Source organism: Hydra vulgaris, chromosome 08 (assembly GCF_038396675.1).
Source record: "Hydra vulgaris chromosome 08, alternate assembly HydraT2T_AEP".
Taxonomy (NCBI): Eukaryota; Metazoa; Cnidaria; class Hydrozoa; order Anthoathecata; family Hydridae; genus Hydra; species Hydra vulgaris.
In genome coordinates this window covers 16609100-16629369 of record NC_088927.1, presented here as the reverse complement: position 1 = coordinate 16629369, position 20270 = coordinate 16609100, and the positions used below count along the sequence as shown (strand labels likewise).

The window sequence follows — 20270 nt, the reverse complement described above, 5'->3', positions numbered from 1 at the left end:
TATTTATAATTAATTATAATTTTTTTATAATTGATTTTTTTTCAACGTTGATTTAACGTTGAAACAACGTTAAATAAACAATGTTTAAACCGTAACGTTGTTTTAACGTTGTGACATTAATGAGCAACGTTGAAACAACGCTTCAACCAAATTTCAACGTTGAAACAATGTAGAGATGCTGGCTGGGTTATCTCAGTTTTACTTGCAGATTAAAAAAAATTGCAGGTTAAAAAAAAATCTTTAGGAAATTAATTTTTTGCCGCACTATAACTAATAATTTCCACAATTTGCCACGTACTGTCCTATATTTATTTGAGCTATATGATGCTTTAATCAAGTTTCCATTGATTGCTCGTCCCCTTAAATCCTCGTTCAGATTTTATACATGTTTTAAATTGCTAGCTATGGTACTTAATTTTGCATAGCAACAACCAATTGTTACGTTAATGTTGTTTTAACAGTATTTTATTTGCTCTAAGTATACAACTTTGAGCGTATGTGTTAAAATGAGATTTTGCAATTCTTATGAGGTTATTTTTTTTTAGATGCTATGGATACCTTACTTTGCATAGCATAGCGACAACTTATTTTTGGTATTTGTAAGTAATTTAATTACTAGCACTTACTTACACTAGTAATTTAATTACTTTTGATTTTAATTACTAACAAGAATTAGTAGACCACGCGGCATATTATAACACTAAACTTTTAAATACAAAATATTTGTTATAAAAATTATTTAGATTTGGTTTTATTAAAATTTAACATTTATAATTTTCTCCAAAAGAACAATCATAGTATTTCAAAACAAAATATTACTGAAGATATATTAAAATTTATTCAGCCAAAAATTGCTGAATTTAAAGACGTTAATTTTAGGCATGCTGCTTAACGATTTGTTTACTTGTATAACAAAAAGTGAAAATCTGCAGACTTTGCTACCAAAAATTTTGAAAAGAAGTTTGCGAATTGGCTTAATGAATATTTAATTGTCAGAAAAAAAGACAATGAACCAAATGTATATAGACGTGGTCGAAAACCAGTTACATTTGATGATAAATCTAATAAAACTAAAAAAATGGCGTCTATCTGACTTTCTTGAATCTCATTCATCCAATGAATTATTTTTTGCTGCAAGTAAAAGATTAAGAGATGAATCTATTGTTATTGCTGACAAGAACTTTTTATATATTTTAAATACAGATAAAGCAAGTAAATATTCAGCAGACGAAGCACTGCTGAATAATTACTTTAATGAATAAAAGCTTCCTATCAATTGATTAGAATTGGAGCTTTGGAGAACCCCGCTTACAATTATGCCAGGAATGCAAAATTGAAATTTTATCCTGCAAATATAACAGTGGAAGACTATTCAGCTTCATTTCAATTAAAAGATTTAATGGTTCATACTTTACAAAGAATCTGTGCAGTTCAGGAACCTGTGTCGAGGCACTTGATATTGAATGAAAAAGCAATAAAATGAATGACAATCGCGCGTGAGGCTGGTTTTGATGGTGCTACTGGCCAAAACATTTATAAACAAGTTTTAATAGAACCTGACATGAACAGAGATTTAAAGCGTGAAGAATCATTATTTATTACTTGTTTAGTCCCATTGGATTCGACTTGATTTAACAATAGTAACGAAAAGGTGCCTATTTGGAGAAATCAAAATTTGTAATCCACAGCCTATTGTAGACTCATAAGATGTCTCATAAGATTTGCATACATAACAAAATCCAAGGAACATGTGATTGAAGAAGATCAGTACATCAAAAGTGAGATAGAAAGCTTGGGTATAATTTTATTATAGGTTTGCAGGTTTTTTATTAAAGTGAATTGTTTTATTGAACTTAAATGGAATTGTATTATTGAACTTACAAAAGAATGGAAAGATTCAAACGATTTTATCTGAAAAAACTCATATCAATGCTGTTCAGTGTGTTGTGTCTCTCTAAAAAATATGAATAGTCTTGATATCCAAATATATAGATTATACTAAAAGAGAGTTCAAATATGTTCTTTCTTGTCTTCATGCATGAGTTCGATTTTTCGAGATGATTTTGCAATTAGCATCTAAAAAAGAAACAAGAAATTGGTAAACAAAATCTAAAGAACACAAAGAAAGGACTTATGTCAGAGGAAGCTCAAAAAGCTAGTATTAAAGACTTCAAATCTAATTGCAAAAAACTCTGCCAAAAAATATTTAGAAGAGCAACAAACACTGATTTAATCAATAGACTCCAAGTATCCAGTGATCCTGTTAATTCATCACTGCGTAAATCAACATCACATTAAACAAATCATAAAACATTTTCTTCAGATATTTTAAAATTACTTAAAATCTATTGAAAAAGTGCCTTAACTGACTGTAGATCCTAGTTTTAATCGGTTCTTACGTATACTAACTATATATAGTTGTCAAAACACAATACTTCTATCGATTTTTACAAAAAATACTAGAATTCCGACCTAGAAAGAACTTATAATTAAGAAAAATTGCCAATAAACGATCAGAGCAGATCATATTATTAAACTACAATGTTCCTTTTACCTAAAAACCAAGCGATTGTGATTTTAAGTTTTTTTTTTAAAAACACTTATATTTTATGATACCGCAAAATTTATCTTTTCAATTTTTTTTTCGTCTTTTCATAATTCACAAACATGATCATTTAACAGAAATATGTCGTAGTCAACAAAATATCATACAGACGCTGTAACTTTTTAAAATTGCCTAAACAACACTGAGAGAAAAAGCTTATACAAAAATATGTTCTGTTTATTATTGATAATTTTCAACGAAATGAAACGATAGTTCCGTTTCGTTGAAAAAAATTACTTGGTTCTGAGAAGGGATGTCACAGACCGATGCGATTAGCATCCACAGATTGCGGTCTAATAGGAGCCCTTTTTTGTTACTCGAACAGGTAAAAAAAAAAGTCGAACGTTTTATATTTTTCATTACGCTTCTCTAGAAAATGCATTATCGTATAAAATTTATATAAAGTGCAATTTCTAGAGGAAGTTTAAGAAAAAATCTAAATTCTAAATATTATTTTTCGTTTTAATATTTATATTTTAAATATTTAAGTAAAGAATAAAGATCTTCCGATAAAAACCTAACAAACTTAAAAAATTAAAAAATACGAAAAAATAATACATAATAACATTAAAACATTAAAAAAACATCTATTGCGCTATGTTGCTATTATTTATTGCAAACTCACGAAGTTTATTACCAACATCTATCCTCCTGATTTTTTCACATACATTTATTAAATTATTTAACTCCATTTTCGGATGAATTTGTTGAAGCTTTTCAAACAATTTTTTCGTCGGACTATAACTATTTGCAGCCATCCTTTCAAGTTCTATTCTTTTTATATCTTCAGTAGAAAATTCGCTAAACTCGCTCGCAATTTCAGCCCAATTACTTGGAACAATATCTCCCCGTATCTTATCGGCGAAATATCTCCGTTGTTTTTTATCTAATTCGCTGATATAGCAAATTCTACTAAAATTTTCATTTGCATAGAGTATGATATCTGCTCTCTGTGCTACCTTACAAGCATCCAAAAATTCATTCAAACGTATCTTCGGCCTTCTTTGAAGCAAATGTTCTAAGAACAGGTATGCAGGGTTACCACCTCCAGCATACTCATGACGAAATTTTTGTATTTCATTTGTCATTTCATTGTCATGTTCAAAAAGGTGATAAGCAAATTCTTCCCACCCATAGTCAGGATCTAATAAATCTGAAAGCACACGAATCTGACGAAAAGAAAGGTCCTCAACTTTAAAGACATCTAAAAAAAAAATTTTTGATGGATTTTTACTTGTATTATAAGTTTTAATTTTAAAAGATTTAAATTACATGTCGTGATATAGATGATTTTATTCTATTATATTTAAATAATTTTTTAAAATCATGATTATCGAATGTGTTTCGCCAAAATAATAAGTACACAAAGGGGTTATAACTGATTATAATAAGGCGAAAAGGCAAACTTCATAGCAATTTAATACAAATTTTTAAATTGATAAATTGATATATAATATAAAGTCATTTTGTCTTAATAAAAACTATAAAAACATAAATTTTAGTTTAAAATATTAGCAAATAACAATTTAAGTCGTTTATACTTGAAAATGTTAGAATAAAAAAAAATATTATTATACACTACAAACCAATATAATAAACTAGTTGTACTAGAATTTACGATCTTGAAGTAGTAACTATTGCTAAAGCCACCTGTGAGATAGTTTACTCAAATCAAGAAAATATGAGAATTTAGTGATTTATTGGCTTCAATGTTTGCATATCATTTTAGCAAACGTATGTCAGTTCGCACTTATGTTATTTCGCGCATATGCCAATGTTTGAAAGTTCTTTCAGTGAACTTATGCCAGTATTCTATTATGTCGATTTGCATATAATAGCCAACTGAAAATTGCTTTGAAAATATGCCAGTTCACACCTGTCAATCAGTGCACAAATCGCACTTATGCAAGTTTGCAATTAAGTAAACAATGCGGTAGTGGTGTAGTGGTAGAGCGCTCGCTTCATAAGCGAAAGGTTCCGAGTTCGATCCCCACAACGTTCCTGGTAGTACCGCGCTCAACTTGTTTCTCCGCGCAGCGGCCTTGTTCGTCAAGGTTCGTGTTTCGGAGTTATAGAGTTGAGAGAGAGTTATAACCACAATTAAGTAGCCTTCTCGTCTGTAGTGGCCTTCTGGGCCTTGGGGAGGTGAATTAACAAAACAAAACAAAAAAAGGCAGTTATGACAGTTCGGACTTATGCAGATTCTCTGATAAGAAATTTGCACTAAATCAGGCACCCCTTTCTACTAATATTTATAACTTATTGACAAATTTTCTGTTTCACTTGCTTTCCAATAAATTCTATTATATTTGTTTCACTACTCCTTGATTGCAAACCGTTTGTAATATTTGTCCCATTCAGTTTTTGAATATGTAAAATGAATCCAAGTAGCGTCAATTGTGTTTTGCAATGCAACAGGCTGTACAAAAAAACCTTTGCAGTGTTATTTATTTCGATTATCAATAAAACCTTTTATTTTATATTGATTTCCGAACAATATAAAATTTCAATCAATTTTTTGGGTTGAAAATGTGCAGTTCTGTTTAAAAGCGTTAATATTATTTAGCACAAAGATATTAATTGTGCAACATTACCCAATAAATGAAATACTTATTGAAATCCAGACTTTTAAGATTTTAATGCATTAAGTTTTAGAAGGCCCCAAATTTTTTACTTTAGCACAAGTTAAGCACTTTAGTTTCCCAGCTGAAAATGTAATGCAAGCATATGTAATTTTTTCAATATGCCAATGAGAAGACCAATTTGATGGTCTGATTATGTTTCCATGAATACAGATGTTGAAGTTGAAGCCAAACATAAAATCATTATTTTGATTCTCACAATGACTTAAATTCTCTTGTTTTTCATCAACAGTAATTAATTTGTTCCTAAAATAACACCTATTTAAAATATCTATTTTAATACCTAATAGATGGACTCAATAAAATTTTAAGTGTAACTGACTAATTTGGTTTTAAAATAAAAAATACTATATAAAATGACATTATATTCAAGCATATAATAAGAATTTATAAAAAATTAAAATCAATTTATTTACAGTATACAGTTACAGTATTTATATATGGTTTGATTCTAACTGTATCAGCACTCTTGATATTTTTATTCTGAAATGAACATTAGTTTACAAAACTAGTATGTAAAACCATAATCTTAGATATAGTATTTAACTAGTCTGGAAATCTGGATCGTTTCCTCAAAACACTTAAGTTTCTCTGCACTTGTGGTCAACCTACTTAAAAGTGTGTTGAATTGTAAACTTCATATTTGCTATAATTTAGTTGTATATACTCTACAGATAAATAATATAACGAAAGAGGCAAATTGCACCATTGGAGCGGTAATGCACCTTTCAATGGGTAGATTTAAAATGGAGTAGTAATGTACTTTTTAAGGGGTAGATTTATAATTGGGCTGGTAATGTACCTTTTAAAGAGGAAATTTAAAACTGAAGTGGAAATGTACCTTTTAAAGGGAAGATTTAAAATTGGAGTCGAAATGTACCTATCAAAGAGAAGATTTATAATTGGAGTGGTAATGTACCCTTCGAAAGATAAATTGCAAGTGAAACAGAAAAATTAATAGTTCATTTTACTGTTGTTTTTCTTTTTCATAGTGTTAAATTAGAATTTACTTTAAAAGTTGATCAAAATAAAAAAATTTTACTACGAAATTTGAAAAAACAATATAAAAAGGAATATTTAATAAAACAATTAATAATGTATCAGGATTGTTGCCAATCAAAAACAAATTTGAAAAAAACAGCAACTTTTCTGAAATTATTAACATAGTTTATAGTTTCAGAAAACAGTTTCTTCATGGAGTTTGTTTTTTTGGTTTTTATGGTTTTTTGAATTGCTTTAGTTTTTTGTGGTTTTTAATATTTATATAATATAAATATTAAAAACACTTAGGCTAGACATAAAATTTAGATATAATGGAACAAAAAAAAAAGATAATGAAAATCACAGAACAAAATGAATAAATAAGTAAAAATATATAGTTTTTTACCAATTTTAATTTTTTATTAAAAAAATTTTAACTTATTTTAAAAAAAGTGATTTTATAAAAGGATATAATTATTTGGCAAAAAATATATTTTAAAACTCTTATTTGAACTTCTTTCAAAACTCAAGTAAAAATATTAGAATTGAAATAAAAAAAAACTTACTTGTTTCTTTGGGTTTTGCAGGTTGATCATCTACTAAAAAATTTTATTTGTATATTTAAATTTTTAGCAAATAAAATAAGCTGTGAATAAAATTTTTTACTTATAAATAACGTGTATTTTTTAAGTGTGGTTATATTATTACTTAAATATAAATCTGAATATAGCTTTATATAAACTTAAACTCTGAAATTCCTGTGACAAATTTTTTATAGCTAGATCTATAAAAACAGATCTATAAAAAAAAAAATCTTTTTTTAAAATCTAAATAACTAGAACTAAAAAAAAAAACTACACAATTTATTGATCCTAGCAACTACACAGTGAATTTATTGATCCTAGCAACTACACAGTGAATTTATTGATCCTAGCAACTACACAGTGAATTTATTGATCCTAGCAACTACACAGTGAATTTATTGATCCTAGCAACTACACAGTGAATTTATTGATCCTAGCAACTACACAGTGAATTTATTGCTAGCAAACTTAATTTAAAATTTTTTTAACAGAAATCTCTCACGACAAGTGCAAGAATAATTAAATAAGGAGTTACAGGCTTGGTCAGGAAGCGTGAGGGATTGCTGACCATGAATTACTGACCACTAGATTGAAATCAACAAAAAAGGCTAAGGTTTTTATAAGGCCAATTTTCACTTAAAATTTCTTTTTAGTTTTGAGAAATAGTTTTTTTGTTGATAACAAATAAAAAATAATAAACAGGGCGGATGGGAAAATTTTCAAAAAATGAGCTTATGGTGGATGGGAAAATTTTCAAAAAATTAATTAAAAAACATCCTCCCCAACCACTTCTATTAAATACTCGAGAGTATACCTCAGGTGCGGTGCTTTTTCATCTGTGAGTTACTTTGTATGCATGTTTGTGTTTAGTAACCAAAAACTTGTAAGTTTCATATTTAATTTTATTAACTTTGATGATTATTAATAATTTCATATTATTATTGTTGAAAGTCTTTTCGGTTACAAAATAAATCATAAAGATTACATTAGAATAAAAATTAATACACAAAACTACATTTACATTAAAAATACATACCTTTGAAATAAAATAAAAAAAGAATATATTAATATAGGTATGTTACATCCCGCGTTTTACGGAACCGATTTTTGTGCTAAAAAACTGTTCCACGTTTTTAGAACTTTGCGTTTAGGCAGTATGGTAGGATGGTGTTTTGTAGCATATTTTTTTAGAATTTTATATTAACTTAGAAGTTTTTCTAAAAGTAGAATAGTTGAACTTTTTTAAAGAGTATTTTTTTATTATATTGACGTAAGTTAAGGTGTTATTTATTGATATCAAAAAGTGTGTTGTACTTCTTGTGCTTAGTAAATGTTAAAGATATTATCTTTTTTTTTTCTATCCTATTCTTTTTTTTTAGTTTATATGTTTTCTATGCACATGCCAAATTTCATGAATTTATTTTAACTAGCAGATACCCTATTTTTACCCTCACTTTTGGTACCTAAATTTTGTTTTTCCGACTTCTGTTTGGGGGGGAAGGGTGGGTACTGAAGGATATTAAATATTCGTTTTTATAAGTCAATAACAATTACTATTAAAAAGTTTTTCTAATAGAAAATATAATACATGTTTTCATAATATTATAATACTATAAAATATTATGTCTAATATTATTGTCTAATATTTATAATACTATTATAAATATTAGACAATAATATTAGACATAATATTATGTCTATTATATCTATTATATAATATTATATCTATTATATCTAATATTAAATCTATACCCAATAATATTAGACATAATATAATATATAATATATTAATAATATATACTATATTATAGTATATATTAAATATATACTATAATATAATATATATATATTTAATACATACTATATCAATAATAATTATGAATGATATGATTCCGATAGAGCAATGACAGTCTTGCACAATAGCAGAATACTAAAACTTAAAAAAAAACATAGAAAGGCTATTACTATTTCTTACTGGACTAGAAAAGAAAATGATTCTGACACTGTTGATTATTATATGAAAAAGTTCCAGCTGGTTGCTGACATTGTAGTTGATGTTTTCATTGAGTTGATGTTTTCCTAATGTGAATATGTTGCCATTATTTTTTGATAATTGGACATGCATTTTATTATCTTACTACATGATTTTACTATTTTTCAACTATATATATATATATATATATATATATATATATATATATATATATATATAGATATATATATAGATATATATATACATACATATATATATATATATATATATATATATATATATATATATATATATATATATATATATATATATATATATATATATATATATATATATATATATATATATATATATGTAAATTATGTTCGTGTATTTTACAAATAGAGTGCTCAATGTTCTTAAAGAACAGAGCAATAATAAATTAGTAAAAAATACTTGTCTAAGTTTTTCTTCAACTTGAAGCTTCACCATTGCTGGATCATTAAGAAGAGTTCTCAGGAACTCCTCCTGATGCTCCAGCAATGGTGAAACTTCAAGTTGAAGAAAAAGTTAGATAAGTGTTTTTTACTGATTTTTATTATTTTTATATATTTGTTTTTAAAAAATTTTTACTAATATATATATATATATATATATATATATATATATATATATATATATATATATATATATATATATATATATATATATATATATATATATATATATATATATATATATATATATATATATATATATATATATATATATATGTAGTATGCAGCAAGTAGTGGAACTTGCAAAAAAAATATACAGCGAGTAGTCAAACTTGCAAAAAAAATTTACAGCGAGTAGTGGAACTTGCAAATAAAGTTACAGCGAGTAGTGGAACTTGCAAAAAAAATTATAGCGAGTAGTAGAACTTGCAAAAAAATGTACAGTGAGTAGTGGAACTTGCAAATAAAGTTACAGCGAGTCGTGGAACTTGCAAAAAATATGTACAGCGAGTAGTGGAACTTGCAAAAAAAATTTACAGCGACTCGTGGAACTAGCACAAAAAAAATTATAGCGAGTAGTAGAACTTGCAAAAAAATGTACAGTGAGTAGTGGAACTTGCAAAGATATGTACACGGAGTCGTGGAACTTGCAAAAAATATGTACAGCGAGTAGTGGAACTTGCAAAAAAAATTTACAGCGACTTGTGGAACTAGCACAAAAAAAATTACTGCGAGTAGTGGAACTTGTAAAAATATAAAGTGAGTAGTGGAACTTTTTTTTGATAGATGGATCTAGCTTACATTTACGTCGTGTCTATTGTTAACAATGATTATTATATAGTTTCATTAATGGAATTTAATATCTTAATCATTAACTAAAAGACAAGATGTAAATTAATTAAAATAATATTATAAAATATTTTTTGTTTTTAAAAATTTTTTCAGGTCAGAGGGGGAACCATCTATAACTATCACTAAGCATTATGTGATGTATTTTGAATTTTGGTAAAAGATGTTTTTATATTAAAGTTTATTATTTTAATTACATTTAAATATTTTTTCGAATCTCATTAAAAATACAATTTTTTTTTAGGTTGTAAAAGAGGGGGGGGGGGGCGATGATACGCCCCTTCCCCATCTACACCCCTTGAAACAAAGGGTGCACTGCTAGTGATGTGAAGTAGTAAAATATAATTTTTGATTTGATACTAGATTTCTTTTTATTATAAAGATAAATATTTATTAAAAAAATTTCTTTTTCATTTTTGTCATTTTTGACAATAGGGTGTTTGAAACCATCACCCTTACATCCACCCAAAGACAATGATAAAACTTCTATATTTGGCTGTGGTCGGATAGCTGATTACAAAACATCTTGTATATAAAAATTTATATTTTCATTTAAAAAAAAACACTTTTTTACGAATACTGTTAGTCTTTATTGACGGTATTGATGGTGGTTTTGTGCCCCCTCTTGCCCCCGGATGCACCCGTAATCTAGAAACCTTTATAAATTTGTAGATAACTCTTGTATCCATCTTTTGATACCAAGATGTAGACTTTTGGATAAGAATTGATTAAGTTATAATAGTTTTAGTTAATAAAAACTTTATTTTGACCACAGTTTCTTCAACAAATCCTAATATCAAAAAATCGGTACTTAAAACGTCATAACTTTTTGTAGGGTGGTTCGATTTTGAAAATTTTTTCACTTTTGGAATAATGAAATAAAGCTCTTTTTAATGATATATAACAACCTAGAACTTGATGAATTTAAAAATTTCATGTAACATACCTAATTAATAAAATCTATAACATATAATAGACTTTCAAAATTTTGACAATTAAAATCATTTTTTTTGTAAACAAATAATAATAGTTTAAAAAATTTATGGTTTTGCAGATGTGGCTCCAAGAATGAGCTACAAAATAATAGTTCATTTGACAATATATTCTAAAACCAATTTATGCTAGAAACCTTAAAACCAGTGATGCACGACTCGCAAGTTTTCTTGTAATTTAGCGAACAGCGATTCTGGGATGTCTTGTACAGCCAGATTTATAAACAATAATATTTACATTAAGACGTTTTGACAGATTTGTAAAGAATAACACTTTTGTAACAATGGTTTTAATTTATTTTAAACAATAATACTTCAATAAAATATAGCAACAATATTTGTTTGCTTATAAATCAAATGGTTTATTTAAAAAACTATGAAATATGTATAAAAATACCTTATGATGGCATTTTTAATGTTTGTATTTTTGGTTATATTTTAAATCATAAAAACAACATTCTATGCTATTTTTTTCGTTTAAAATATAAAAAATATACAAAGATTAAAAATACCATAGAGCACTATTTTTATTCTTATATATTCTTAATGTTTTCAAAATGTTACATTGTTATACTGTTTATAAACAATGTTACATTGTTTAACAAAGTAAATCTACTACTAATAAGTTTAACAAAAATATTAGTTAGATGAACATAATTTTTTTTTAAACATATGTACGTTTCAATTCTTTACTACCCTCTGCAGTATGCTAGAAGGTTTATAATATAACTGTATGGTACACAGCAATCAGGGTTTTATTTAAATAAAAAAACAATTTTTTTGACAACACTAAGATCAGGCTTTGTTATAAATTTTTTATTTCACGGACATACATCAACTTAAATATTCTCAAAACAGCTAAAAAAAATCGCCGATTTTTCGCAACTAAATATTACTTCCGTGGTCATTATTCGAGAGCAATCGCTCCTGCTTCCCGACCAAGCTTGGAGTTACTAGAAAAAAGCACTATTCTTAAATAGCTATGAAACAGTTGACAGAGGACTTGAAAAGTTTTAGGTTCTATGAGTTAGGAAAACATGAAGATGAGAGTTCCAAAATATTGACGTTCAAAAAAACTAGAGAAATAAAAGAATTTAGAGCATAAAGTGAAATATACAGTTAAAGAATGCAACTTTACTGAGAAATGAGTCAAGCAAGAATGAGTATTAGTATTAAAACCAGCCCAAATATGACAAAAATATTCCATGCAGAGACAAATTAGAGATTTGCAGAAGTAGAGAATGGAATAGTGTGAAATGGAATGGTATAAAAATGTATAAAAAGGCGAGTATAAAAATGACAACCACAACAAAGAAAAGCAATCATAGAAGATGCTAACTTAGTAATATGGTTTTTAAATTTAAATTTAAAACAATTTTGTTTAACTTTGTGATGAATAAATGGTTTTCATAAGAGGTTAGTAGTGAATAATAGTCTGAGAAGACATAAAGTAAAGGACACAGAAAGATTGTTACAATTCATCAATATCGTTACAATTCATCAGGAATATTAGCAATACTGCAATAATTGTAGCAATATTGCAATAATTGTAGCAAAAAACTGAGTTATATTGCAGGGTATCTGCAAAATATAAAACAATTTTTAAAAAAGCATAAAACATTTTAGAAAGTAAAATCATTAAAAGTGAAATATAAAGTTAATTAGCTTTAAGATAACTAAAGTATGATCTTAAATCTATCAGATTCAATTGCAGTGAATAATGAGGCAAAAAATAAATAGAAACACTTGATTAGTCAAGCAAATCGATATCATCTCTTCAACAATGTACGATTCTCCAATACTAGTACAGAATGGGGATTCGTTTGGAAATATGGTCGGAAAATGGTGGTTATAAAATCAAAAAAAAGATCGTCATTATAGGCACCATCCACTATCTTAAAACTTAAAACACCATTAACAGTTATTTTATAACAGCCAATAGACCTTAGATGAGCTTACATAAGAGCTTAGAATACCATTTCCTAGTGAACTAAATGGATTTGAAATACTTAAATATTGTTGGTATAGATGCACTATTAATCCATTCAATGAGAATAATTTTCAATGATCCTCAATTGAAAATGTATCTCAATGATGCAAAGTGTCTGGTCAAAAAAGCTGTGTCTTCCTTTTTTACTGATACGATTTTATCATCACTAAGTCCTTCACTGATTTTATCAGAAATGATTTTATCAGAACATGTTGCAAAAACTAATCTCAACTTCATCCCCAATTTCTTTGAACTTCATTTCTTTAAGAATTGACTTTCTTATGGTTCTTAAAATATCCTTTGTAATAAGTGTTCATATTTTTCTTTCTCATTTTTGGATTTATAGATTATAACAACAAAAATAAAACTTGAACAAAATATTTTAGTATGGTAAGGCATGATTGCATGTGCATCACCTTTAAATAGTTTATCAGAATAAAAAAAGCATTTATTTAATATAAATATAGTAACTTTTCTATTTTTTATTTTACTTAATATAAACTTTAAACTATAACATTTCTAGATAATTTATAAATATAAAAGTTTTATTCCAAACATAGAAGTATGTCTTAATAAACTCGCTAAATAATTAGCTTTTAAAGCTACTTTATTATTGCAAGTTTGCTTGTTTTTTAAAAGTTCTCTTCTATGCTATAAATAATCTCCATAAACTACAAGGTTTTATGGACCCTTTAAAATTTTATAACCCCCTAAAGTTAAAATTCACATGTCACTGCAAGCCTCAAGCTGTAACAGAAGATAGATCAGATTCAAGATCGACAGCCTGTACAAAGCAATCAATAAGTAAAGAATCTTTCCCCGGACAGGAGTATAAAATTGAGTAGTCAGCAAACAGAGTCACTTAAGATGTAAGATTGTCAGGAAGATCATTAATGCAGATAAGAAATAAAACATTCTATTACAACACTTAGCAAGTCAGTTGTGGAACGAAAAGATCAAAATACAATATAAATGTCAGAGAGTCAATCATTTTACTCAAGATGTGATGTTTGAAGCTAATAAGAGATTCAATGACCTAGCTATTAATAGAAAGAAGACTGCCCAGCCAGCACAAACACATCTTTTTAGAATCTAAAATGTTAACACCTTTTAGATGTTTTTAATTCAGAAATATTCAAGACATCTAATAGTAGTCAACTTTGAGACAACGAATTCGAGCTCATATTTAGACATCTAAAAGATGTAACATTTTAGGAAAATAAAGGAAAATAAGATTCAGTCAAGCACTTGTTAAATGGTTTATAGGGATTTGAAAGGCTTTCTGAGAAGATTTGAGACAGAAATGTTACGTGGATTGCAAGCTGTAGAAGAGTTTATTAACAATATATATATATATATATATATATATATATATATATATATATATATATATATATATATATATATATATATATATAATGCTGAAACTTATATTTCCGAGGAATAAATGTTTATTTATCTAGTAACTTAAGTAAAAAATATTTATATAGGTTAGAATTAAACAAGAGCAAAATAAAGATTGTCAGTTTTATTATTATGAAAATAATAGACAAAACTATGAAAATATAAAAATATATGAGTTTCCATGCATGACTTTTTGGAAATGCCCATTTTAATGTTGTGTGTGTGACAAGTTTTGCTACCTGTATGACACTGTACAAACTTTTAATAATTTAACAAATTTAATACAATATGTTATTTAATTTTTATGTTATTAACATAACTAAAATAAATATTGAACTAAGTAGCACTTTTGTTTAAATATACTTTAAAGTTTCAACTTTTTAAGTTTTATTTTATCAAGATAGTTTAATTGTTATGCAAAAGGCACCAATCTTAAAAAGTCATTTTTCCAGATTAGGGAAATTATTTCAGGAGATTGCATGTTATAGTTTATTTAAAAATCGGATGACTTAGAGTCACTTGTTTTATAAAAATGAAAAGTATCCATTAAAAGCGTTAACATAATAAACTTTTTGTACTCTCAGTGTTTTTTTGACTTCTAACCAAGGTTTTTTGTTGTCAATTTTATTAATGATTTCATCATTGCTAATATAGAGAGTATTAGTAGCTGTTATAAATAATTTAAGAACATTAAAAAAATCCATAGACATTTGAACACTCACTTTCTCATTTTTACACATACATTTCATTCAAACAAAAGACTTGGGTCTTTCTCCAACACTATCTACAACCCCTTCTTTCCATGGAAAATTGAAAAACATTCCCACTCAAATGTGTTATTATATTGCAAAGATAATTGTTAAGTTGTTTGATTAATTTTATAAATTTATTATTAATTTCTGAAGATAGGTTACCAGTGGAAAGAGCAGTATCATTATTAGAGTTTTCAGACATCTCATATAATTTCCATTAAAGTAGTAAACTTTAATGAATTAGGGTCGGTATTCACTAATGCCAACCGAACTACTGACCTTAAGGTGTTTGAGGTTGGCAAAAAATTGTCGATCTTGCTTCTATGTTCTATGGTAAAACCTTTGTGTCAAATTTTTTTTCGCTGACCTGTTGCCGACCTCTAACAGTTTTAAGTCGGCAATAAATTAACGACGTCATTTTTCCTAATTCCAAGGGCCAACTTCATTTTGATATTCGCAAACATATGCCATTATTGCAAAATTCACCTGCAGAACTCTTTATCCTGCAATCCCCTTGTCTTTTTCAAATTCAGCTGCTTGAACTCTTTTTATACAAACATATTTCTAAAATTAAGATAAAGTAGATAGTAATTCCTCTATAATTTCTCTGTAATGTTATTACTTGAAGCATTATGCACCATCCTCTAAGTTATACTTATTACTTAAATTACTTAAAGCATGATGCATAATGCTTAAAATAATAAGCAAAAATTCTCATGCAGTTTGCACTTTTACTGGTCTGCAGGTGTTTTTCCTGAAAAGAGTATAATTTAAGGCCTTAGCTTACAAACGTAGAATAATTACCTCTCCATAAGTTGATTGTAAGATAGTGTGAACCTCTCTCAAAAACATTTTTTAGTTTTTTTTCTTTATATTTTCCATACTGTTGTTTCATCTTTTAGACCGGGCATTGTGAAGGCAATGTCTGTTCTGTAATATAAATCAATTATTAACTTATTCATTTCGTTAAGATCAATCTTTTTTCAATTATATTATTAAAAATAAACCTAACATTATTTGTCAAACTTTGTACAACAACTTTGTGTTTAGTTGGAGATTTTGGCAGTGCTCTCTTTGATTTTGATAAAGCTTTTTTAAACACCTGACTACATTAGCAAGGACTGCAATTATTAAAACTTGAAGATATAGATTCATTTAATTGGTCTTTTATTTTTTGTCTGCTAACTTGTTCGCATATTCTTTACATTTTTACATTTTTTCTTTACATGAATACTTTTTTGTGCAGTTCACTTTTGAAACTTTCAATTTTATCAGACTCTCAGTCCTTTTATTTTCTATAGCGCAATATTCTTTGTCAGCTTTTTGTTTTTCTCTGAAATTTTTTCAATCTCTCAGCTCCAGACAACTTTATTTTTATTATATATTAACCTTAACTTAAAACAGCTAACTATTAAAATTTACAAGACCTTAAAATCAATTATTTATAAAATTATTAAAGTGCAGCTTCTTAAGCAAATTCAAACTGAAAATAACTTTCAAAATACCATTATGAAGTTGTTTTTTGTTGAATTTGATAAAAAAAATTGAGAATAATTTTAAAAAAAGAAAATTATATCAATACTACTCGGTGTAGTCAAGGCAACTTTAAAATACTATAGCGTCTCTATGATATTTTGTTGACTACAACATATTTCCATTGAATGACCAGGTCTATGAATTATAAAAAGAAAAAAATTAAAATAATAAATTTTGCGGTATCATAAAATATAAATGTTTGTAGCGAAAAAACCCAGACCGTAGATTCTTTTTTTTTTTTTTTAAATCTTCTTAAATCCCAATTGCTTGTCCATATTCAAATAAGATTTGAAATAAATACGTTCTTTAGGTAAAATGAACATCATAGTTTAAAAATATGATCTGTTCTGATCGTTTATTGGCGCTTTTTCTTAATCATAAGCTCTTTTTTGGTCGGAATTCTAGTATTTTTTGTAAAAATTGATAGAAATATTGTATTTTGACAATTATATAAAGCTAATATACGTCAGAACCGATTAGAACTAGGATCTATAGTAAATAAAGGCACTTTTTCAAAAGATTTTAACTAAATTCATGTTAACGCCGATGAGCGAAAGTGATACAAAAACTCCAAAATGGTGTTCTTTAAATTCACTATTAGGGGTAGTAAAAAGGTTTAGAAAATTATATAAAAAAGAAAAAAGTTTCTTCAAATATTAAAAAAACCTGAAGCAAAAAAAATTATAACATCTAAAACTTTTGTTTTTACATAATACGCTTATAAAATCATGCTAATTTCAAATAAAAGAATTCAATTAATTTGTAAACCGCCTTAACTACACCGAGTATATTCATGTTAAAGGCATTTATATACAAAAAATATTTTTTGTCATTCAGTATTTATGACTTTTTTTCATTTTGTTTCTGTGATACTTTTTGCCTAATAATAAAAATATTTTTAAAAAATGCATTCTATTTTGCTCACAGATAAAACTTTGTTTTATTTGTGCAAAATAGCAAAATAGACAAAAAATTGTTTTTTGTTACATATGTGACATCACAAAAAGATTATTTACTGAATTGTAATAGATATATATAAATACTTTTTCAAAAGCAGATTTTTTGATTAAATTATATTAGAATAATTATGAAAATCTTATGTAGTTAACGCAATAATAAATATTATTATTGTGTTAACTACATAAAATAAATATTATTAAAAGGAGATTTTTTTGATTAAATTATATTAAAATAGTTATGAAAATCCTTTTATGTAGTTAACACAATAATATTAATATTTATTTCTACAGTTGATAGAAAATTTTATTAACTGTAGAAATAAATATCAATATTTTCCTATACACTATACAAAAACTTCTAAATAAATTTTAAAATGTAAATTTAGTTAGTTTTTTGTAAAAATATGCAAAAAGTTCGTAAAAGAATTGTTTTTGGAAAATTAGCTCTATGGCTTCATTTGACAATCATTACAGCAAGATTAACTAAAGATTAAACTTAATACTTTATTTATCAATGTATTTATTTATTGCTAAACTTTAATTAAATTTTAAAAATTTTTCCCTAATCATATCCCTAAAACCAAAACTTTGTTATTCACAAGCTTCTGCTCATAATCATAGTAAAAATATTTTTCATATGATTTTTACATACTAACCTTCTCCAAAGACATCACTAATTATATCATTCCGCTTAAGACTTTTTAACTTCAGTTTTATGTTGTTTTCATTGAATGCATCAGGATCAGATTGGTACCAATAAAGAAGTACACGATGAGCTTTTTCTACTAACTGCTTTTCTTCATGTTCAATAGAAGCTATCTTATATTTTGGTAAAGGGATTTCTTCTGCAAATTCTTTCCAGATTTCAGCAAGACATTTTGCAAGTTTTAACTTTGTCGAATTAGATATATTTTGAGTCATCTAAAATATAGAGATTTAGAATGTGCGTAACAAGTTTGTAAACTTAATACTGCTTATTTAATAATTGTATTATTATTTAATAATTGTATTATTATTTAATAATTGTATTTAATTTAAAAATTGTAATTTAGTAATAAGTAGTTTAAAAATCAATTTAGTAATATGTAATTTAAGTATTTGCGGTCTAGACTGTACTAATTTAATCTGCTATTATGATATATTTTCGTGATGTTTCATAAAGATTTGAATCTTTAGTATAAAATACCTTGTTCTTTTTCAGGAAAAAAATCAAGATGCAGGTGCTCATTTTGGAAATTAAAATCTGCAAAATATATTACTTAACTTAAAAATGAGGTTTTAATATACTTATCGTAGTTTTTTAATTACTTTTAGAATAAAAATTTTCTTTTACAATTTTTACATTACAATTACAATTGGAATAAGTGCTATTGCACTGAATGCAACAATTGCTTCTTACGAATTTTGGAAAATCTTTGAAAATAGCACCAGTGGTTTCTAGTTTTAAAAACTTTGGAGAACACTCTGACCTCTCTAATACCTAACTAGGCTATTTTCTTTCATAAGGTCTTAGAATCTTAATTTAACAAATCTAAACTTGACATATCAATTTATATCCTTTTTAACTGCAGTATTAAAATTGTTCTTGAAAGCAAACAATTTTGTATTTTTTCTTCATTCCAGTAACTTCTGGGATAACTTTTCCTGTATTTTTTCAACCTACATTATTTATCTTCCTGAAGATCTTACATCTTCAATAGCTCAATTTTCTAACTGCACAGATAAACAATCTAGTCTTAAAAAAAGTTATTGTTTTTTGCTTGCTTTAAACAGACAGCCAATCTTGAATCTGATCTCTCTTCTGTAACAGCATGTGTTACACAAGAGAGATCATATGTTGCAGTAGTTTGTGAATTTTAACTCCAACCCAGTTTTTTACTGCAAAATTTATTGCAATATTGTTGATATTCTTATATTGATAAATGCAATACTCTAACTGAATTCTCTATTTTACATCTTCTCAAATTATTATAAACTACTGAGCTCAAATGGAAAATATATTTTACATATATTGCAAAGTTAGCACCTGCTTAGGTTGCCTAACTTTATTGTGTCTCCCCAATAGAGTTAGGCAACTTAACTTTAATATAGCAGGCATTCTTACTCCTGGTTCCATTCTCTACCTCTATAAATCTCTTATTTGTTACTTGCACATTAATGTTTAAGAACCCTATCCCACAGTCATGTTTTCCAGACTTATACAACTTATATTTTTTAAATCTTCTATAAACAGTTTTCTTTTTCTTTAACAATATTCTTTCATTGCTTTTGATGTTGATTTGATTTGTTTTTTTGATTGCCAGTTTTATTAGTATTAACTCCTAAATTAAATAGTGGTTGCTTGGATTGAATTAGTATTAAAATAATAATAATAACTTTTAACGTATATTAAATTTAAACGTCACTTCATTATATAACTTTTTGTTATAAAGATTGCAGAGTAAACATACTGGTTGTGGGCTGACCATTTCAAACTTAAGGCAAAAGATAAATTATTCTGATTAAAA

At 26.6% G+C, this 20270-nt stretch overlaps 1 protein-coding gene across 1 annotated transcript; it reads right to left on the bottom strand.

Moving 5' to 3' along the window:
• Window positions 1-3046: 3046 nt before the first annotated feature.
• Window positions 3047-18684, bottom strand: LOC100206686 (DODE). The gene is made up of 3 exons (XM_065803191.1): window positions 18420-18684; window positions 6795-6827; window positions 3047-3809 (listed from the first exon to the last, which is right to left on the bottom strand). Exons 1-3 carry the CDS (start codon window positions 18682-18684, stop codon window positions 3193-3195), a joined length of 915 nt encoding a protein of 304 aa, XP_065659263.1. The 3' UTR covers window positions 3047-3192.
• Window positions 18685-20270: the final 1586 nt, after the last annotated feature.